Here is a 23,556-nt window from a genome sequence, read left to right as displayed (position 1 = left end):
ACACAAATTACATCAGTTATTGGGGCCCCCAGGACCAGCCTACTCAGGCTTTTCACAACTGAACATTTTTATAGTTGTTAGGACAGGATGCCACCGCCCGTAAGAAAAAAGTTTGTATTTTAAGATCACTTCTGTAAGTCCATCATTCCGTCCCAACATAAGCAGAGAAGGAATGGATGGAAAGCAACTAAAACCACTACAGTAAGTACAAGGAAATTAATTGATTCTGGAGATAAGACTACAGGACTTCTAAAACTTCACCCATTTCCCTCCCTCCTCTCCCCCAAAACAAACTTCTGAGAAAAAAGAAAATGAAACATTTTAACAATGGATGCAAGTCTCATTTTCCAGACACAGACTGCCTGCAGAGAATATGAACACAGTGATAACAAGCTCTTCCTGTTACTGAAAGACAAAATTGAAGAACTGATTAATTGCCTTATGTTGTTACCAGTGATAGAAAGGTGGCCAAGCAGAGGATGTCTCTGAGCCCCAATGGCTGGAATCAGGGAAAACACTCATGGAAATCATCGCGTGGGCCTCCCATGCTCCAGTATTTTTCATCAGATGTCTCCTTTGGCCTGGTAATCGCTGAGAAAGGGTACTGAATTTCTTGGACTTTGATCTGAAACAACATTGCTGCTTGAATGTTATTAAGTTGGGGAGACTTGTAATTGACCATTGCCTTTTTTTAATATCAAGTTTTATAAAAGATTTGGCTGGGGGCGGGGGAGGGTGTTCATAGTTTTCCACTAAGTTTTATTGCGCTACCAAAAGCTCAAAAGCCAAGTAAAAAGCTAACATGCTTTCCATCACAAGAAGTTAGACTTTAAAATTACAAAATTACTTCTTAATTAATGGCAAAAATAAAGGATATTTTCTAATTTGCAGATTTATCTCAAGTAAGAAACTACTGCACTACTACTCTGGATGAAGTGCAGAGAGATCCCATGAGAGAGTAAAGCCAAAGGGGATTTCAATACTACTGATTACACTGCCTGTGCTCAATACGACAGTGCAAGAAAAATAGTACAGAACTAGACAGTTAGCTTTCCTTTGTTTCATTCTGCTTCCATCTAACTTTACTTATAGAGGAAATACTCTTGAAAACACGAAAACATTAATTACATTTGAAGACAATCAGTAAAACAGACAAGGGACAGTACTAGGATACTGACTTTTATAATTTGTCCACAGATTTCCACCACAGCATTCTACACTGTCTGGATATAAACCAAGGAGAGGAACTAAGAAAGATCAAATAAACAAGCTGTAATTCCATATATAAACTGACAAAGGTATATCCCTTTTATTGTTAATGTTCAAAGGAGGATTATAGAAGACTCGCAAGTGAATACACTCAAAACAGGGTGATAAGTGTGTATTCGTGGCTAATTTTATGCCAGTCAAGAATAAAGGTCTGAGAAAATGTTGGATTTCATTGAAAATCAAATCTGATCTCTGACTAAAGTACTTCTTACTCTTAGACTTGGAAGGTTCTGCTGCAATAGTATCTGCATACGATGAGCAGAATAACATATTATTCATGGTGCATGTTTATCACAGTGAAACAGCAGAGAGACAAGCACATACAAACAAAGGATGCCTGCTGCTCTCAAAGGAAACCCTTTCCCAGTTTTAGGGAAGGTACACCAAGAACAGAAAACTTAAATGTAATGAAAACATCATAGTCTCACCCTCAGGAGATTATTTATTTTCTCGTGCTGGGCTGTGAACCAGCATGCTGACGTTCCAAACTGAGGGAAAACACTGAAAGGTATGCAATGCTCACAAGTCCCAAGCACCCAGTTGCAGCTTTTCAGCTGGGACGTGCTGGCCTAGTAGCATGGCACAGGTGAGAATCTTAACATTCATTCTGCCATCGCTGCTGAAAAGATCAAGAAACAGAAAGATGTCCAGAGAAATCATACGCATGTCTAGGATCATATGAATCAATATATAAATACAGATGCAGAACTGCATCTTTTGAATATTTCATTTCAGAATTTAAAAAAAAAACTAGACAGCAGCACTGTTTTTAATCATCTTACCAGTCACTGGCAACTGTGCAAGCAGGCATGCTGTGTGGGACTCAGCTCTGAACGCTGAAGTACACCTCCATGACAACGTGCTGGCAAGCAGAGACAGACAGAAGCTAGTTCTCTACTAGCTAACTGAGGTACTGCACTCAGGGCAGCTCTGTGTACAGCTGACCTACACCTGCAGACGTAGCTCCAAGGCCCATGGTATTTCCCGTCCTGGTACAGTCACTTGTGAATCCTCCTTCCTTTACATCAGCTTTAAAATTCATACCCCTGCTGATTGCTTGCTTCTGTAAGGAGCATCACCTAGCTGGGCAGGAGGAATTACAGGAGTAAAACATAAAGCAGTACAAAGTATCAGTACTGCACCCGGATTTGAGGCTGTTTCTGGAACCCTAATTTAGAAATAAGAAAAGTGAAAGGTCCAAAGAGGGACCATAATAAATGCCTGATAGCACATTATTTTCTAGAGATTAAGAATATGGAATCTGTTCAGCATTTTTGTTTTGCTAAGGAGACACAAGACAGACCCATTTATACAAAGGGTAATACAATAAAAGAAGAGATTGTACAATTTACACTTAAAAAACCGCAAGCTAAGCAACTAGCTTAAGTTAATAAGAAAAACTGAACTAGGAAATTAGGGGAAATGGTTTGATGGCAAGGCCAAGTGGAAAGAAGAACAGTTTCCTTAATGAGGTAGTTACTGTTCACTAGCAGTGCTCAAAGCAGGCATTTACTAACTGGAACAGACTGGGTAATCTATTTCTCTTAGTATGCTCCACTGAAGATAATGTTGCTTCTTGTTGAGAATCTTGCATGGATAGCGACTTTATGCTTGGATTTAACTTTGAAGAAACCTCCTTCTTGCTCTTTAAGGAGTAAAACCTTTTTAAGGCAACATGAAATAGAAACATAAAGCTTGCTTCAGAAAATAAAAGCTTGAGAAGAATCTCATTTTCTAATTTGGCTTTTCAGCAATACCTTACGGTGGGAAATGTAGATCAATCAAAACCTGAAAACAATAGCTAAGAAAAACATTTGTTGTTGTCTTTTGAAATTAGTAATAGAAGAGAAATGAAATGGGGTTGAGAGACATCAGTGAGAATTTAAAACCTCACTTCTCATTTACTGACTTCTGGATTTCAGCCATGCATTTGCTGACCCTTTTTAGCCCTTACTGCCATGTTCTCTCCAGCTTGGTTTACTTAGAGATTATCAATTCACCATTAAGAACAAAATGCCAGTTTTCCAAGTCATTACTTTAAACTTTAGATGATTTTGACAAGTCACACATCTCTAAGGATTTGACAGGTAAAGCTTTCTATCACAAAGTAAAATGGTAACAGAGAGGTTCAATCAAAATATGCAAACAGAAGTTATTTATCCTACCATCCAGAAAGCTAAGAGTAAATTAAATAATACCCAGAGTAAATACCAGTCCTAGAAATACTATCTAATCGTACATGAAAATAGGAGTTTTTCTCCTTTACTATTTGTTTACTTGGTGGGTTGGGTTTGGCGTTTTTATTTGCTTGTGTGTTTTGTTTTGTTTTTAAGATCAAGAAATCCTTTAGCTATTAGTTGCTTGCAACTCAGTGGAATGATTAATTAGAAAAATATGGCAACTTTCTACAGTGAATCTCTAATCAAAACTTGAAGCCTAAAGAAATTATGTGAGAAAATTCCAGCACCTACAGAGTCAGGAGAGAGAAACCCTGGTTGGACTAACTTTGGCTTAACAGAGTCCATAGGTATCTTGTGGAAATTTTCACTTGTCTTGTGCTCAGATACTTCAAGTGTATTGTGAAGGTGAAACTACATGCCTCCCTCCAGTCATGGAGAAAGACAGCAAGTCAGAGGTTGGGCTGAATATCTGTTTACTGAAAGGAGACAAAAAGCATTCCGCTGCTCCCCATTAGTTTGGAGACTCCCTGAGATACTGCTGACTGGAACACACTGACATCACAATGTGAAGGCACAAAGGAAAATTCATTGGCATTAAGATAACTCTTTTAATTAAATATTTTGCAGTATTATTTCCATTTCCAAAGGGCCTTAAGGTCAGCTCTATGCTGAGACCTGGAAAAGGCAGCGGGAAGGATAATTTTAAAAGATCAAGAGTTGTCATCCTTTCACCATCTAGTAAAAGAAAAATCCTTCCAAATAATGATTTCCAAATTAAAAAAGGAAAAAAAAAAAATCAGTATCTCCTGCAAGATTTCTGCAGCACTGATGTTAAACTGTCACATATCTTATTAGAATCAGGATAGCTGAAAAAATGCCCACTGTTCTCAGTTGCCCAGAAGACATCATCAAAAAAAATGTGTATAGTCCATGTCTCAGTGCATCATACTGTTAACTGTGCAAAACCAACATCCAGATAAGTTTTGTTTTCCTTTAAGACAGAGTAAAACAGCACTGGGATTAGGAGAAAAACAATTAAGCAACGCAGACCAAATTCACTGTTGTGTAACAATTCAAGCCATTCCTGGATTTTTTTAATTTGTTTTTTCAGATTAACAGACATTCAGAATTTACCTAATAAACAAGTAAATAACGTCACGTAATGCTTTCTACAGTAGAGACATACTTCACTACCCAACACTAATTACTTCTACAGTGTCCTGTCAGATCTACAAGGCATCCTTATTTGCCTGGAGCAACAGTGGTCACAAGCGAACAAAAAGGACACCATTATTGGGAATTTGTTTTCATCTAAATTCAATGAGCCATTTCTTTCTCTCTTCCTGTCAGCATACACCGCTTGCAAAGCTAAGGATTGGTACAATTAATGAACTAAACTCCATCTACCAACTACCTACCTAATTTAGAAGTTTGAAATACAGTTCTGTTATAATTACATCTGTAATGCTAACATGGAAATGGTATGACATCCTCAGTCAAATTAACAATAGTCATCCACAAATATCGGTGTCTATCAGACTGGACAGACAGAGTTTCAACAGCTAGCAATTATGCTCCGTGCAGATGTACAGCAAAATGCTTTGCTGTTCAGACACCATACAGGTGGAAGTGAAAACAGGATTTCCGGTCTTGGAAAATGCAAAGAATATAGTTACATGTAGCTACTTTTAAAGCAAGAGACCAGAGGATTTCAGCACTGAAACACTTTCCATGCAAGAGCAACACAACACCACTCTCTGAGGAGAAAGCTGTGCATCGCACAGCCTGTAATTCAACCCTATGAGCTCTCTCCTCAGCACAGAGGAGGTCTAGATCATGGAAAGCATGTTTTAATTTGTTGTATCTTGTCTCCTCCTCACTTTTTGGAGGAAAATAATTAGACTGCTAACACTGAGACAACCTCCGTTACACAGCACATTGTGGTTGCTGATCCAAAACTTTCAAGGCAACTAGAGCTTCTTCAATGAAATGGATGACCTAGATAAACCTTTGTTAGGCCTCTTTCTTGGAGATGGCCTAAAAACATTTTTATGAAGCTTTTGAAAGAACAGGTCTAAAACAGACATCTAAAATAACAGCCCCCAGACGAACATTACACTGACCTCAAGTGTGCCAACGTTTTAAAGTAACTGGAAGGAAGCTAACTCTGTAAGTGCTGATAAGTGCAACTATAAACGTATTTGTTGTTGAAAGGCTCCCCCACAAGACAAAACACAAGATTATCCTGAAGTTAATAGAAGAAAACATCCTGTTGAAACAGCTTCTCCAAGTGAGACTGTATCAACAATAAATCCCAAATTGGCCTAGTATTCAGGTTTTTGAAGAGGATCAGAACAGAGCAAAAAGCCCTATCGTTGAATACATAACATATGCCAATTTTGACTATCGAGAAAAATGAAAGCAGAAACTAGTGAATTTATACCCTGAAACTTGTTAGTTTCTACAATTATCCAAATGTATTTCAATAAATGTTTAATTTACTGATCCCATTATTTTGCCTCACTAACATCAAAACAGAACATTACAACATTTAATTACTATTTATTTTGTGTGTACTACATTTTGATTCTAATGAATGCGTTTTAGTTCCTTTAGGTGTCGTCTTCATCCCTGAAATATTCATCAGGATCAACTATGCCTTTTGTTGCCTTGAATGAAATGCTGTGTACCTAATATAGTCGACATTAAAAATCAAACTGTAAAAGCAACCAAAATACCACTTAGTCCAGAAAGGCAGTTCCTTTCTGCAGTTTCATCAGCGAAAGCCTTTTTCCCCTCGCTTCCATGTAAAAAAACTTCAGACCAAGTTTTCCATAATTATGGGCAGAAACAACATCATTGCTTCACTCCTCCTTTCAGAGAAATACCTCAACTTTTTTCAGACTAACCCAACATCTGAATGTCTTCATATAAAAAAGCTCCAATAAACACAATTCATCCTTTAAAGGTCCCTTCCAACCCAAACTGTTCTATGATTCTTTTCTAAAGGTAAGTGCAAGAAATAATCAATGTTTTCGTCACACTAGTGTGTGCTTCCACCATGGGCCAAACAACTGCTCTGTGTTAAGGGAAGGAAAATATTTTCGTATCAAACAGTGCTGTTTAATATCTTAATCAATGACATAGACAGTGGGATTGAGTAAATCCTCAGCAAGTTTGCAGATGACACCAAGCTGAGTGGTGCAGTTGACATGCCTGAGGGATGGGATGCCATCCAGAGGGACTTGGACAAGCTCAAGAAGTGGGCCCATGTGAATCTTCTGAGGTTCAACAAGGCCTCAGTATCCTGGGCTGCATCCAAATACCTGTGGCCAGCAAGTTGAGGGAGGGGATTCTGCCCCTCTACTCCACCCTGGTGAGACCCCACCTGGAGCCCTGCAACCAGCTCTGGAACCCTCAGCACAGCAAAGACATGGACCTGTTGGAGTGGGTCCAGAGGAGGGCCACAAAAATGATCAGAGGGATGGAACACCTCTCCTGTGAGGACAGGCTGAGAGAGTTCGGGCTGTTCAGCCAGGGGAAGAGAAGGCTCCGGGGAGATCTTGCTGCAGCCTTCCAGTACTTCAAGGGGGGCTTCTAAGAAAGATGGGGCCAGACTTTTCAGCAGGGCCTGTAGTGATAGGACAAGGGGTAATGGTTTTAAACTAAAAGAGGGTAGATTTCAACTAGATCTAAGGAAGAAATTTTGCACAGTGAGGGTGGTGAACCACTGGCACAGGTTGCCCAGAGAGGTGGTAGATGCCCCATCCCTGGAAACATTCCAGGTCAGGTTGGACAGGGCTCTGAGCAACCTGATCTAGTTGAAGATGTCCCTGCTCATTGCAGGGGGTTGGACTAGATGACCTTTAAAGGTCCCTTCCAACCCAAACTATTCTATGATTCTATGATTTTCAGTATGGCCTATAAATGCTCACACAGATTTGATCAGAACAAAGGAACAGTGTTATTATCACAGGTACATCTACACTGGCAGATGTTCACAGGATTACTTTACATATCATTTTCTTCCATTCTCAGTCTCTGTAGAACTTTCAGACTCCTTAACAGTTCAATATCAACCCCTCTGAATATGCCCAAAACTGGGGTTGGCCAACTTTGCCTTGCACCATGACTACGTTAACCAGCTGCCAAACCCCACATGAGGAATCCTTTTTGCACATCACACGCAACACAGGGAAGGAAGGTGTCCCCAGCCTCAAGAGGAGAGGAAAGGCAGGCTACATGAACAAAGGCTGACCAAAGCAGCCCACTCAGGTTTAGGAGAGGTGTGCCTACAGACACTGGTGCGCATCTAACCAGCAACGTGGAGCCAGGATTCACACCCTGCTCCTCCCTTGTCAACATGTTACCCACAAGGGCTTGTGCAGGCAGTTCAGGATTTGGTACTGAAGGAACAAGGTGTTTGCAGGACACTTGCTTTACTTACTGCAGAAGCTGAGAAGTGCCACCTACTCCGACTGTGGAGAGGGAAGGGAAAGGATTTCTCTTACCATTTAGAAAGCTGTGGGGGTAGATTTGCATTGTGTATAAGGAAGAAATTTTTATTGTAAGGGTGGTAACTCACTGGACCAAGTGGCCCAGAGAAATTGTGGATGCCCCGGCACTGGAAGTGTTCAAAGTCAGGTTGGACAGTACTTAAACCAACATGGTCTAGTGAATGATGTCCCTGCCCGTGGCAGGTGGGTTGGACTAGATGATCTTTAAGGTCCCTTCTAACCCAAGCCATTCTATGACTCTACGACATGGGACCTCTGCTCTTTCTTATTGTTGATTTTGGTTGTTTTCTACATTTAGTTCACTTTTTTTTTTTTAAAAACCTTCCTAAACCTCCCCCAGTCAGGCAGTGCCAATCCATCAGCTAGGTTTGTACATGAATCTCCTGCCCCATCAATTTTTGCTATTGGCCATACCTCGGCTCTTTCGTATTCCCTGACTGTGGCAGACAACAATTTAATTTGCCAAGGACTATAATACCTGAATTTAAATAGAAATGAAGTTAAATATGATCTCTGCATCACAGTCAAACTGGTACAGTCAAATGAAGTCTGATTTTAAATTCTGAAAACGCTTCATAGTGCTAACTGCTACAGATCCTGCATTTAACATTCAGATTTAAGCAGCGTGCAGTAATTATGGCTTAGAATCAGATATTTAAAACAAAGCAGCAAGAAAAACAGGAAAAAACACCAATACATAAAATTTCTTGCAGCTTCACAATGCTTAAGCAGAGTTGAAAACCTAAGAACTTGCAATCATTACAATACTGAAAAAGTTTTCACAGTATTTCAAACATTCATTACAGTTCTTTGCACCCATTTTACTCATACCTAACACTGCACAGACTCAGGACTAAAGAATTAGTACCGTGAGTTTAGCCCAAGGCATATATATATCTATTAAAGGTATGTATATTAAAGGTGGCAAATGAACCTTTTCGGGTGCTACACAAGAGCCTTTTCCAACCTCCGTGAAAGAGAATGCAAGAATTGATGAATGAAAGATTATCCATTAGTTTACTGATAATGTTCTAAAAAACTGAGTTGAAATATGCAAGGAAAGACAATTTCATAAGTCCCTTTCTCACTTAATTTTACACTTAGCAGTGTGTCCAATACAATTACTCATAATAAATTGCCATATGATTGAATTTTTCTCTTTATCCAAAAGCCATCACCAACATCTGATGTTCTACCGGTTAGAATCTGGCTCAATGTCTGCAATGGAATTTTCAAAAAAAAAAAAAAAAAAAATCCTGTGTTAATTGTGAGAGAATGATTACAGAAAGAGAACTGTAAACTTTTCCACACCTTCTCTAAAACTAGGATGGAAGAGGAAATAATTCCTCAAGATAATCTTATCATATGTGTACTAAAACGAATCATGCAAAATTTCAGTGAGACTTTCAGGAAGTGTGGTGGGATGCTAGGGGCAGATTACGCAGAAAAATAACCACTTCTGGAAAATGAGGAAAGAGTTTATGCAAGTTTTCCTATGAATTGTTTTCCTATTAGATTTTTAAGATAAGTGAAAAACAATGCTAGAATGTTAACAGTCTTAAAAACCACAGCAGCATTAGAAAAGACAACACTGGAGGATAAGGCAACAAAATCGACCAGTGTAAACCTTCCCAAGTGGTCCTGACACAAGTGCATGACTCTCTTACAACACAGTGAAATTGATGCTGGAATTCATATTTACTTATTTAGCAAATAAATTACTCTTTCAGCAAATATTTCTAGAAAAGTAAATCAAAGACTGAGGTATAGTATCTTCCTAAATCCTTGGAACTTACTCCTAGATTCTTAAGAGGACAAATTCTGAACAAACCCAGTAATTATAGACCGGTTTAATGACTCAAAATACCTGCAACTAGTGATACAGGATATGAGAGAAGCCTAAAACAAGCCTTCTGTTTCACATTCAAAGTTAAAGAGTTGAGTGTGGAAAATCAACTACAGTAATGAGAATACCCTGGCTTTGCAAGCGATACTGTAATAAGTCTCAAACTGTGACTACTGCATAGGATTAAAGTCAAATTAATCATTTTCAGAGTAAAATAATTACTGTGCAGACCACGTATTTGCTTCCTTCCATGTCAGATAAAACTGAAGCTCAGCAACTGAAGTATAAGGAAATTAACACTGAAGCTTATGAGATGCTGTATGACAGAAACAAGCAAGATGCCCATAATTCAAACTCCTAACAAACATCATCAAAAAGGAGATGTGATGGACCACATGTGTTAAGACAGAGATGAGAAAGCATCAGAGCACAGCATCAACAGAACATGCAAAGAAGCAACAGAGATTAATTATTTCAACAAATGGTTAACGAAGCAAATGAAAAAGGCACAAGAGACACATATAAGCAGTGATATGAGAATACGTGGCAAGACGCATAAAATTTGATTAAAATGCATTGAAGAGGAGTAGTAGCTTGAACTAAGTCTCCAGCTGGATTCCACCACCGCAATGTTCATTAAATCTAATATTGCATACTAGTGACTATCTACTACAACCCTGAGAAGAAAGTAAAAATGACTAGCAAATGCTGGCTCAAATTGCACAACTGGAAAAGGTTGTGTAAATCTGGAAGGAAATCTCTGGAAAGAATGGAAAATGGAATTGCGGTGGCGGGGAGGGATATAAACAAAAAAAAAAGACTGAAGAACCAAATTACAGCTGGTAGTAGCTGGTCATGGAGTATGAACACGGGATGAAGATCCCGCTTTGTGTCATTAGAGCCTTGACAATGATGCCAGTATCTCTGGAATGCTTTCCTTGAAACCAGACAGCTAGAACATTTGTACACTTAATTCAAAGTGGTGAATGACTGGAAATAGCTGGAGAATTTCAGTCTTCCATTTGATAGGACTATCTTACATTATGGTGCATAGTCTTTCATTGTAACAGGGGATATGCTGAAAAACAGTTCTCAATGTGTCCAAAAAATCTCATTAACAAGAGACACAAATGAAATCTTAACAGGACAGTTACTGTTCAGGCATTTATTTTAAAACCATTTTTATTCACTATCACATCCTTTCCACAGGGCTGGCTACTTCCTCTAACACATTAAGCTTCTTACACAGCTTGCTGAAAGAACGAACCATAAACATTATGTCCTTTTCAATTCTACCCCACATTCAGCATCTTGAGACATCCCACTCCTCTGATACCTACTGCTGAGCAGCTAACTAGCTCAGCTTTGCCCTGCACCATCTTCCAAACTGTCCTTCCTCCCAGTCTTAACTTCTTCATCAGTTATACAGAAAAAAAAAAATTACTACCTTCTAACAACTTCTTAACTGTTCTCACACCCCTGTGTAGTACCTCATGAATTTTCATCTTCTTGCTTCACCTGCAGACCCCTCCCCATCCTTTCACAAGCGTTTTTATGAGATTTCCTTCATTTCAACTGCCATGGTACTGATCAGACCATGATTTGGAGAAACTCGCACTGAGTTCTCGCATTTCTGTACAATAGGGAAACCATTTGTCCACCCGTATCTCTTGTCTTTTTTTTTGGTGCAACATAATTTAACGTAGATAAAACCAAGCTAGGACTTAAGTCACGTATTTTTCTGCATGAAGAAAAGCTGCATAGTTTCATTCACTAGAAAAGAATAGCTGACAGAGAAAAAGGACAAATAATATATAAAGAAAAAAATTTGAAAAAAAGATGTGGTAGAGTGAAATATGGAGGAAGAACCTTCAAAAGAAATACAAGTTTAACAGAGCCCTTATGATTTACTCAGCAAATCTGAAGTAAGATGAGACAAAACGAATTCACAGTACCATTTGCTAAGAAGAAGAAATAAATCTTCTGTCTGTATGTTGCTGATGCTACAAAACCAACAATGAACTGTCCTCTTAGTTTGGAATCAGACATGTCCCTTAGGCAATTAAAACCACACCTAAAATGTGGACTGGTGGCCATAGGCACTGAGCAAGCCTAGGAGCTCACAGCAGAACTTGAGAGCTCGAGAACTTGTGAGTTGGCCAAGCTGCATGGAAAGCTTCACTTCTTTGGGAAGGGGACAGGCGGCTCCTCTCCAAAAAACTCTGCATGGTAACTAAAAATCAGGAGACATATTTCTCAAGATGGTAACTGAAAACTGAAGTGCTGATTAAAAGAGGTAACTTAGACATATGGAGATAAAGATAGCAGTGCCTAGCTGTATCAAATGCTGCCAGAAAAATTTTTAGCACCAGGGGTTTTGCGTTTTGTCGTCTTTTTTTATTTCCTTCTTCAAAAAGGGTGGATATTTTCCAGTTCAGTTTATCTCTTGTGCCCAGACAGTGGATTTCAACTTTTAAAACGGCAAAGCTGGAGTAGGAGGAAGCTGTTTCTGGAAGGTTTGGAAGTTTACAGCCTTTGAAACTTAAAATTCCTTTCCCTGTATCTGCATTAAAATAGATCTTATGAACTTTTTAAACAATGCAGAAAACAAAGCACATACCTCATAGTAACTTCGCACCGCATTGCAAAATGCTTCATCTGCTACGATTTGCGTCTCCCCATTCAAAAACGCCTGGAAACGTTCCTTCAGTATCTGTAGCTGCTGCTTATTGAGCTATGCGAGGGGAAAAAAAAAAAGAGAGGGGAGAGAACAATAATAAATGCAGTTAGTCTCGAAGTAAAAATACACAGCACTATAGACTTGGAAGCTGTAAACAGGGAAGAAGAGGCAGAGGCTCCCTAGCGAGTGGCAGCTCTTCAGAGTCCCACTGGGGCAAGCCAGGTTGCTGCAGTAAGTCATACATGCACTGAGCATGCAACTAAACCTCTAATCTTCTCCTTGTGCCCTCTGGATGCTACAGGTAAGTCTGCACAGATACTTCTCCTGAGCAGTATTTTATATGCACATGATGAATAAAATACCTGACCTTCCCCATGGCAGAAGCACCAGCTAATAAAACTTAGCTCTTAGCTCTAGTCTTCAAATATTTCATTTTTTTCCAGCCTTCAAATAAGTGAAAAACAACTGAGATACTCCCATTTTTCAGAGTAATCTAGGTGCTAGCTTTGGCATGTTGTAACAAGCATGCTCACTGTGAAGAAAATGGATGGAACATGCTCCCTATGAAGAAAATGGACTTCTAGCCACTGATGTTATGCCACTGTGAATGACACGAAGCAACTAATCTCGGGGAACAGCAGCCACAGGGCTCCAAGACTGATACCAAATTACATTTGATGGATTTCATATCAACGTTGAGTGCATCTTGAAAACAGACTTCCAGTAGAGACCATTACATGATTAAACTTTGCAATCAACCCATTTTTATCAAAGTTTAATGTTAGAGGAAAAAGCAAAATATGAAAGCTCTCCAGGGATCCAGACACCGCCCTGTTGCCAAGGTTCCCATCAACTCTTGAAATATTTAGAAAGATATTTCTCCTTATCAAATCGGTGAGAAGTTAGAATGTCACAGAGACTTCCAGTAACATACTCATATAACAAAGCAACAGTTAAAAGTAGTTGTTTCGCTTTCCCAGGACTTAAGAACTCATGTGAAGTCTTTATTCCAGTGAGTATTCCTGAACTTTGAATTTATCATTAAAAAAATTCAAACAAAACTAATTGAAAAGTTTTTTCATCCTTCTTGTATTTTGCTTAGCTAAAAATAAACAAATAAATAAATGTATAGCCAGAAATTGAAAGTATTTTTCCAGAGGGCAGAAAGTTGTATTTGTAATGGCTAACCTGCAACAAATAACATTACCCTGACTGCATCATTGTTTCTTACAGAAGAACTTTTTGGCATCTACAGTAAGTACGGTGACCTTAGGCCTTCAGGTCTCTAGTGCCAACACTTCAAAGCCATTTAAGCTACAGCACTGCTACAAGATTAGCAAAATTATTGCTATCCTGATAATGTGCCTACCTTGGACAATCTCCTTCGTATCACGGAAGGATTTTCATCCTACATAAAGTTTGCCAAGTTTGTCAAGTCATGCACTTCTATGAAACATGTAGCAATTTACTGCAAAACTCTCTCCAAATTGCATGCAAACCTGAAAGCTGTCCGATTTGCACAGGAAACAATAGCACAGATGCCACCCAAATACTTGATATGAGAAATCCTCAGAAAAATAGTGAAGTGTAGGCAGTAGCAATGCAAAGCCAAAGAACTATGCCTTTCAAAAAAATCCAAGCTAGTTAAAAACACATGAAAATTCTGTTCCTCATCTTAATGAAATGATTAGTGATACAGAATGAGCCCCAAGAAACCCCTACAGAAGAAAAGGCTGTCTGTTGAGGCAAGCAAACTTCAACAGATTTTGCCATGTCTTGGAAAAATTTCCTGCATGAGCTCTTGAGAGCAGCAGCCCAACATCGACACATTGCCAGCCTGCACCACTGCCAGTTAAAAATCAACGGGAGAGAAGTAATTGTACTATGCCTGCCTGTAGAAATGGCATCTCTCCGCCTGGCTGCCAGACATCCATTCTTTGCACAGACTCTGCACCACCAAGGTTAGCCATTTCTAACAGAAATCAAACTTTATTCCCAGCTAATGCAGGACAGGTCTTTCCCTTTATTTGATTCCCCTTACTCCTCTCTCATTTTCTAAAGATATTGGACAAGTTGAGATATCGGAAAATACAAATCATTAAGGATGGTCTGAGTTTTTTTGCAGCGTACACTTGTTCTCATAGGGAACTTAAAAAGCCTGCAGACAGTGCACCACTGCTGAGCAAGCAGCTCCTTCATCCCATGAAATATTCACAGCACTGCCACGAGAACATGCGGGCTTCCTGCCAAGGCAATTATGGAAATGTGTTTTCATGCTTGCAAACTTCATTCTTTAGGTGATTTGCTTGTCATTACCCACATATCAAACAAAAACATTATGAATAAGGCAATGAAATATAAATTTATTTCTGACTTCCTCATTTCTAACCATCATAGTTCAGCAAGCAGAAATGCCTTTAAAATATTTATAGATGGCTTTTCATATTCACTACTTCAGGTAGTAAGTAATTCTAAGGGTTGAGTGGCATTTTAGGATTACTGTACATTTCTTAAATTACTTATGTTTTAGCACGAAATATGGATGTGTTGGGGTATAAAGTTCTCCTGTAAAACTAAAAAGTAATAATTCCAGTGGAAAATATGAAAAGCTATACCTTGCACTAAGGATAATCTGAAGTCTATTTTACAGGTCCCAAGAAGTGTCATATATACAGATGCAGTTGTGTTACCTAAGATACAGAATAATTTATAGTAATCTGATGTAGCATACAGTTCCTCTGTTTTTTTATTTGTCAGAATATTGATTGTACAGCAAATTCTCATTCATCTTTTTTTATATCGTTCATTTTTAATGGATTTGTTAACACTCTTCAATTTGCAGCCAAGCGCCTTTAAAAATTAAACAAAAAAAACCTAACAGTAAAAGTAGTAGCTTAGAAATGCAGGGAAAAAAAAAAAAAGGATGTCTAATTGCATTAGAATGCCATAATAGCAAATGGAGTGAAACAGGCATCTGTACAGGACATTAGCTCTTGGACTCTGCCAAGCAGCTCAACCTATCCACGTCTGGGTTACCTTTGAAGTTGTCCATCTTGGTTAACAAGGAACAAGAGATGGGGACATGATGCATAACCAGAATCCCAAATGCTTAAACTTAAGGGTGATAAGCCTGACCAGATTCTCTCTGGTAGGAGTTCACATAATGGAGTCCAAAATCCTTCTGCAGTACAATTACCTTCCCACTGCACGTGCCCTTTCCTCCTTTCCCCTGTGCCAGACCCATACACGTCAGACCTTTGCTTTCAGTCCCTCACTACTACTTTACATTTTTACTGTCAGTGCTTCTGTGTTGGCACTTCAATTCTAATAGTAAGAACCAGTAACAGCAAAATTAAAATAAAAATAAAAACTGACATTATTACATGTATGCCCAAATGTAAACTGAACTCTGAATAGCACCTGAAGTGTAAAGTGAAGCCTCACTCATTCTGTTGCTTTCCATCAGCCTGCTTCAGTTTTGTATTGCTTATTTGGATTTCACATTCTCAGTGGTACAAAATCTGTTGTTGCCACTCTGTGTGATACTTCATAAATAACTACTGCTGCTTCATGGGAAAATGTATAACTAAATTCCGGCAACTCAGAATATCAGGCTTGATTGCATTCTGCAGAATGACCAAAGATAAGCAAAGACAGCTTTAAGGGAAAACAAGATTAACTGCCCTCAAATTTGCTCTTTCTTTATTGCAGACATGCAACAGGTAAAAATTTCTCTTCCCCTCCATCCCTCTGCCTTTCACAAAAGGTAACATTTATTATTTTACTTTACATTTGCTAACCTAAGTAGACTATCAAAGAATGAAAACATATATTTAAGATAAACTTCTCAAAGAACTATTTTTAATTAAATTAAGAATAACTTTTTCAAGTTGCAGTAGCAACTTAACTTTTCATAATTACAGAGTAATACAAAGGTATCAAAAGAGACTTAACCACTTAACTATTAAAAAATTCTCACCTTGCATTTAACATTTCGAAGAAGTCATATATCCCAATATAATCCTCTTTGAGCACTAATTTGAAGATTTGCTTTTTCCCTTCTAAAGTGAAACTTGGTATGAAAACCTAGGGGCATTTCTGTCTTAGGCCCACTCATACCTTTAAACAATTTCAATAAATGGATTTTACACAGAGTTTAAATTCTTATTTTTATAAGAAGTTGCATTTCAAACAGATCTGTCAGTTTAGCGAATTGTTCCAGTGTCACAGGTTTTACTTCATTAAATAATGAACTCCAACATTTTGAAGGAAAAATGAAGCATGCATATATTTGTAATACTGCTTTTCTCCTCTTTGAAAGGAAGAAGGGAAAAAACCCCCCACCCTAGCTTCATAGAGTTTGATGCTAGATTTAGAGCATTTTCATCTGCTTTTCAATGCCTAAGTACTCAGAGCAGCTCACTCCTGCCCTAAACACACAGCCAAGAGCAGCTGGCAAAGACGTAACTCACAGCACAACTGTCCCCTACATAACTTTGGCCTTTAAAATGAAAAAGCTTAAGATGTGGCCTGTGTGGTGGCTACAACCACCCTCTTCCCCCCATGCCCCAGAGCACAGTGGATGCTAGCTTGCAAACACAGCCTGCAGCTGACCCTATTCCCCACACGTGCAGTCAGCCAAAGAGCTGGTACTGGAGGAATAACATTCTGAATCATTGCCACCTTGTGGAAATTTTAGAAATATAGCAAAGAAATAATCGCAGGTTGCGTGCCTTCACACTCGGAGCTGGGATCTGTGTTGAGTATCAATAAGCCCCTGACCTTAACACAAGCATTGCTTCTCTACTCCCACACTGTTGTGTGAAATTACCCTTTCTCAGACCGTATGGGTATTTTAGGAAAATAGCAGGAGGTGATGACTGCAATTATAGATAGAGCTAGATAAAACATTTCTTATGCTGACTACAAAAAGAAAGGGGTAGGGAAGAGCCAACTGAAGAGCTGCTCCCTGAATTCTCAACTGCAGTGTATATGACCTGTAGCACCAACCATGACTTACGTCCCTGAACACTTCCTAAAAGGAAGCAGCTTTGTTATTTCAAAACTATGCCATTTTGTCCAATACCTTCCACAGCAGCAGCTGCTTTTTGACAACTATACTTTTTGAGAGCAAAGAAGAGTGGAAAAAGAAATAACCCGATGAGCATTCTCTCAAACAGCTGTGTCTCCCATTTCAGTCAGGAGAGAAATTTGCACCTCCTGAATGAACAGAAATGAAAGTACAGATAAATCCTTTTCCGTCCAACTTCCCACACACTTCTTTGAACATAACTTTATTTCTTGTCCTGCCAGGCTCTTTGTCAAGGGGGGGGGGAACGAAAAAAAGAGTAGAAATTATGCCAAGGACTAACTTTCCGATGTCATGAATTGAGTTTCACTATAGGATAACTCATCCCACTTGCCCATACCCTCAGCCAGAACCAAACCTGGACAATACAACAGGTCAATGCATTTACAGTGATGTTCAATTTAACACACCACTTCCAGGATGATAAAAATTCAACTACCAATAATTTCCTAGCAATTCAAATAGACCACGTGTTCAAGGCCCTAAGCATTTAACAGGTCCACTTGCCCCAAGTTTTCCACTTGCCTACAAAAGGAGCATGTATGCACTTTACACAGGTTTTTTTGGGTTTTTTTTTTTTACATTTTGTTTCATATGATTTCTCTCTGCCTTGAAATGCAGCTGGTTAAGTGCTGATCTCACTTCCATCTCCCTTGCCTTCCCCACCTCCCACTGCAGCAGCGTGCTTAAGGATGTTGTGCTCAGGGCCTCCCTCCCTGAGCCTCCTCTGCAGGGTCTCCCAGCTCAGCTGGGCAGGGGTACTGCTCAACCCAATGCAGCAGGATTTCCTCTTCCAAAATGAGCCTTAGAAAGGGCAGGATAGCATCTAACAACACTCAAAACAACTCTCACTCTACTGCCGAGCGAGCCTCAAGAGCCACCCAAGTCTTCGTACCAGACCAACCCTGCTGTAAGCCCAGCTTCCCACCACCACCCATGGTGGTGGGGAGGGCTTTATCCACCAGAGCCAAGGGCAGGACACAGAGCCTTAGGCTGAACCCTTTATCCTCTCCTTCTGGAAAAACAAAACGCCTGTGCCACAACACTGGCTGCTAATGAGCTTCATCTCACATCGGTGATGAGAATAAGACTGCAAAGCACATAGCCAGTCATGAACAGGGATTCTCACTCTATTTCCCCTCCTCCCCCCCCACCTTGCCTCCTCTTCCAGCATCTGCCTACACAACAATATTACTTGTGTTTCAGAGCAGAGACAGAGAGTGTTCATTTACAGGGAATGACTTGAGAGATTTTTCTACCGAGGAAGATGACTAAATAAATAGTATTAGAGACTCTCAGTACTAAGACAGGGGTGATAGCTGTGGTTACTGTGATGAATTATGCAGGTCTCCACGGTGTACAATAATGGCCTTATACAGCATGTGGGTGGCACACAGTATATGCTGTCCTTTACTATTCATTGCATAAACTGGTTTGATTTTCTAAATAATGGATAAATATTTTGCTGCCACTTAGAAAGCTTAGCTGTTCTTTAATTTTCTTAAAGCTGAAGCTACTCCAAGTAAAAGAGTGTCTGTAAGGATTCTGTTTCCTATCACTCAGCACAGACTACACTGTGTATGTACTCATTGTGCACCAACTCATCGCCTCATAGAATCAAATATTAAGATTTCCAAAATCAGCTAATACATTTACCAAACAAAATTAACATTCTTTATGATCAAACAAGCACAACATGGCATTTACCTTTCGTTGGTCTGCCACTTGTTTAAAAAACAGAAACATTACCAACAATGTACTGGTCATTCACTTCCACTTACAGAATATTTCTTTGTAAATATTTTCTGTACCATTAGCTCTGCAACTTTTAATATTTTCATTGCCTAAAGCAGCACATTGGAGATTCTTTGACAGGACTGTAAAATATTTCACAAGGTACAGAGGGTTTGGCAGTTGCTTTTCTTCAGGGAGTAGAGGGGATGGGACAAAAATCACAGGCAGCGAGCAAAGGCAAAGTCTGATTCATGGGAAGGAATTCAAGCGTACCACACTGATCACCAAAATACAGAACAGAAGACAGCTTCCAAAAAGGTCAGATTGGCCACCTGTGTGCTGGTTTTGGCTGGGACAGAGTTAATTTTCTTCATAGTAGCTCGTATGGAGAGTCCTGGATTTGTGCTGAAAACAATGTTGATAATTCAGGGATGTTTTCGTTACTGCTGAGCAGTGCTTACACAGAGTCAAGGCCTTTTCTGCTCCTCACACCACCCCACCCCACCAGCGAGTAGGCTGGGGTGCACAAGAAGTTGGGAGGGGGCACAGCTGGGACAGCTGACCCCAACTGACCAAAGGGATATTCCAGACCATATGATGTCATGCTCAGCAACAGAACTAGGGGGAAGGTTGGGGGGGGCACTGCTTGGGGACTGGCTGGGTGGTGATTGCTCACCGGTTGGTGGTGAGCAGTTGTTTTCATTTGCATCACTTGTCTTTCTTGGGTTTTATTTCTCTCTCTCTGTTATTTTTCTTTTCATTATATTATTATTATCATCATCATCATTATTATTATAATAATATTTTCTTTCAATTATTAAACTGTTCTTATCTCAACCCACAAGTTTTCTCACATTTACCTTTCCAATTCTCTTTCCCCCATCGCGCTGCAGGGGGGAGTGAGTGGGTGGCTGTGTAGTGCTTAGTTGCCAGCTGGGGTTAAACCACAACAACCTGAGAGGAAAAGAAAAATAAGTATTTTGATAATGAAGAGGAACAAACATTTGGGGGTGGAAGGAAATCAGACTTTCCTAATTTTTGGACAGAAGAATGAAAAGAGAAAGAAATGCAGAAAAAATTAACTGCTTGGAAGTCCCTCATAGCAATGATAGATTTCTTTATTGTTGAAAAAAATTGTCAACCCTTTACAGACTATGCCACACTGGGCAAGAAAGGATCTGTTACGTGTCCTAAATGCAGTAAATATTACACCCCAATAAAAGCTATATCCTCCAAGATGAGGTTGTCGGTGCAGTTGCCATCATTTTCTTTGTACCTGCTCCTATTACCCAAAATTTGCTGTAGAATTTATATCATTGTATTTGTTTCTTCTGTGCAGCAGACTTCGTTGATCTCCTCTCAGTCTTGAGTGTCAGCATAGACACGCTACAGCTAGGCCAGCTATCTTTTGCTATCCCTTGTGCCACCACTGTTTGGGGGCATCTCCCATGCAGAGTGCACAGTGGCACTGCGGCTTTACTTCCTTGAGGTTGCCAGAGCCACAAGGAGAGCAGTCATGCCTGAAAGCTACGCAAGCAAACTTCCAGCCAAGAAAGCTGATGACAGTTCATGCGGGTGACCATGAAAATTATGCCTAGCAGAGATGCACACAGTGATCCTTGCCTATGCTGGGAACCTCGGCTACCAGTGCCTTTCCAGAAGCAAAAACTGAGGGAATTCTTAGAGGTAACTGCTGCTAACATGTAGCTAGACAGACAGGTCTGACTCACAGTGTACATCAGTAGTTCAAACTGTGCTGGATCGAATGGATTTGCATCACTTCCTACAGCACAGCTCCTGTCTTCCTCCTCTGCATCTTCTTCATCTTTTCCACCCCATGTCAACTTTGCACCCCCAGATCTGACTGTCAGAACAACCACTTACTCCAAGAAAGCAGATTTCTCATGTTGCAAAACTTCTCCACATATAAATTAAGCTATCAGAAACAGCTTTTTCGTACCTCGAAAGCATTGCGCTGAAGAGCTTTGTTTGCCAACAACCTTACACAAAGACATTTTGCCAGCAAAGATCTTCAAGTGTAGCCGAGGAGGCTACAGCAGAGCTGCTTGAACTAACAGAAGCATCAGCAAAATACATGTTCCTTGAACCTAGTCTCATCATTCCAAGGCCAACATTGATGTTCTCTTTTAGCCCACTTTCTAAGGAGACACTGTGATCATACAACCTTTCCTTGGTTGTGCAAATCATAGAATAGTTTGGGTTGGATGTCAGCTTTTTCCTCACACACATAACTTCTTGCTGCGGTTTAATCTGCTGAAACCAGGACACTTCTGCATGCACTTTTCTATTAGTTCTAAGGAAAAAAACAAACGTGTGGATGTTTCACAGATAACAAGATTTTCCCATATCTGAAAAATGGAATTAAAAAGAAACCCAAATTATTCTTCTCAGTGATGGAAATGCAAGCAAAGCTAAGAGACTGTGCTTTCTGTTAGGCACCTGGCAAATACAAGTTATATGCCCATCACACTCTGTGGAAACATGTTTCAGGCCTAGTTTGGCTTAAATTAAAGGAATAGAAAGGATAACAATAAAAGTTGGAATAAAATTCAGAACAAAGTATCCATTTTATTCTGGATTCTGATAACATTTAAAAAAATGTTTCACAAAACCAGGTAATTTTACAAAATATGTTCCACGAAAGTGTACCTAGTTTCATTAATAAGCAGAATTGTGTCCATACTTCATCTACCTTCTCTGTGAGGCCTGTGAAACAGAGAAATTTAGGATGGATGGGGCCTCTAGAATTCATCTAGTCAAACCTCCTTCTCAAAGCAAGGGTAGCTCTGAAGACACATCATGCTGTTCCGGACCTTGTCCAGACAAGCTTCACGTATGTGAAGCTTATCTCATGTATCTCCAAGGATGAAAATACTGCGGATTCTCTGTGTAACCTGCTCTGATGCTTTTTCTAAAGTTCCCACCCGCCCCCCCGAATATCTAGCCAGAAGTTCCACGTTGTGGCTTGTGACTATTCCTTCCTGTTCTTTTCTTGTGCACCTCTAGAAAGAGTCTGGCTCCAGCTTCTTTATAGCCTTGTCCCCCTTAAGGACTATAAGACAGCAGTTAACCACTTAACCTTCTCCAGACTACACCAACCCAGACCTCTCCACTCCTCCTTGTGAATCATGTCTTCCATCTCGCTAAGCATGTGAGGGGACTCGATGGACTTCCAGTTTGTTGATACCACTCTTCTACTTGGAGACCCCAAAATGTACAGAGTATTCCAGATGTGGCCACACCAGGCTCAAGCAGAAAATAAAGATACTTCCCTTGACCGGCTAGCTGCATTTCCTGCTAATGCAGCCGAACACACAGCCAGCCTTCATTCCCCCAACTCACACTCCACCTGCTCTCCATCAGGATCCCCAGGTCTTTTGCTGCAGAAGACCCAGCCAGTCAGTCCCTTGCCTGTAAAGATGCATGGGGCTCTGTCCTGAAAGTGTGCTTGGCTTTTCTCTGTGCCAAATGTCTGGAGATTTTTGTTGACTCATTTGTCCAGGAAGTCAGGAGTCCCGAGGAGCCTCCCTGCCCTTCCACTATCAAGTGCTCCTCTCAATTTGATGTCATCTGAGAATGTGCCAAGGCTGCATTCAGTTCTATTTTCCAAGCCAATCTATAGAAGCATTTAGGTTGGAAAAGACCTTTAAGATCAAGTCGTACACTTGATTACTATACTTATACATCACCATCTTCTGGCCAACCCACCCACACCCTGCCCCAGTTCATCATCCCAAAAGAAACATAAAAATACCCCTTCTTAATGGAGATTGGAAAGATAAATTGACAATACATAAACTGCAGCACAAATGGTTATTTTGAACTAAAGTTTTCTGGCTTCCCAAGAACTAGATAGGAGCAGACAGTCCACATCACTGAATCACTCTTCATGTTAAGGGCAATAAATTCAGACTTAAAAACTCTCTCATTAACTACATGCCTTCAACTCCAACTAACAAATTAATGTCAAGAGAAGAGAATTTAACAAGATCAGTGGATAACAGACATGTATCAACACCTTGCCAAAATACATTGTAGGTACCAAAAATCATCTTGGGAGACTAGACAAGTTTGTGGAAGAGAAATCTACTGCAGATTATATGCAGAGAAATGCTGCACAATAAATACAACCCCCATTCCCCCCATATGGTCCCAGAAATTCCCGAGATTAATATAATTACGGGAATTGCCACATATACTTGCTCCATTTTCAATCTTTG

General features: G+C 39.8%; 1 protein-coding gene across 6 annotated transcripts in view; it reads right to left on the bottom strand.

Moving 5' to 3' along the window:
* The window catches only part of CADPS2 (calcium dependent secretion activator 2), a gene marked incomplete at both ends in the record, with an annotated part of 316,192 nt that overhangs the window by 232,536 nt on the left and 60,100 nt on the right, over positions 1–23,556 (bottom strand). For all 6 annotated transcript variants that reach the window (XM_082013854.1, XM_082013857.1, XM_082013855.1 and 3 more), the window contains one exon: positions 12,433–12,546. In XM_082013854.1, the coding sequence (XP_081869980.1) occupies positions 12,433–12,546 (114 nt within the window). The remainder of the gene's footprint in view (positions 1–12,432; positions 12,547–23,556) is intronic.

This window comes from Phaethon aethereus (genome assembly GCF_964289735.1).
Source record: "Phaethon aethereus genome assembly, chromosome: 1".
Lineage (NCBI taxonomy): Eukaryota > Metazoa > Chordata > Aves > Phaethontiformes > Phaethontidae > Phaethon > Phaethon aethereus.
This window is presented reverse-complemented; position numbering and strand designations above follow the sequence as displayed.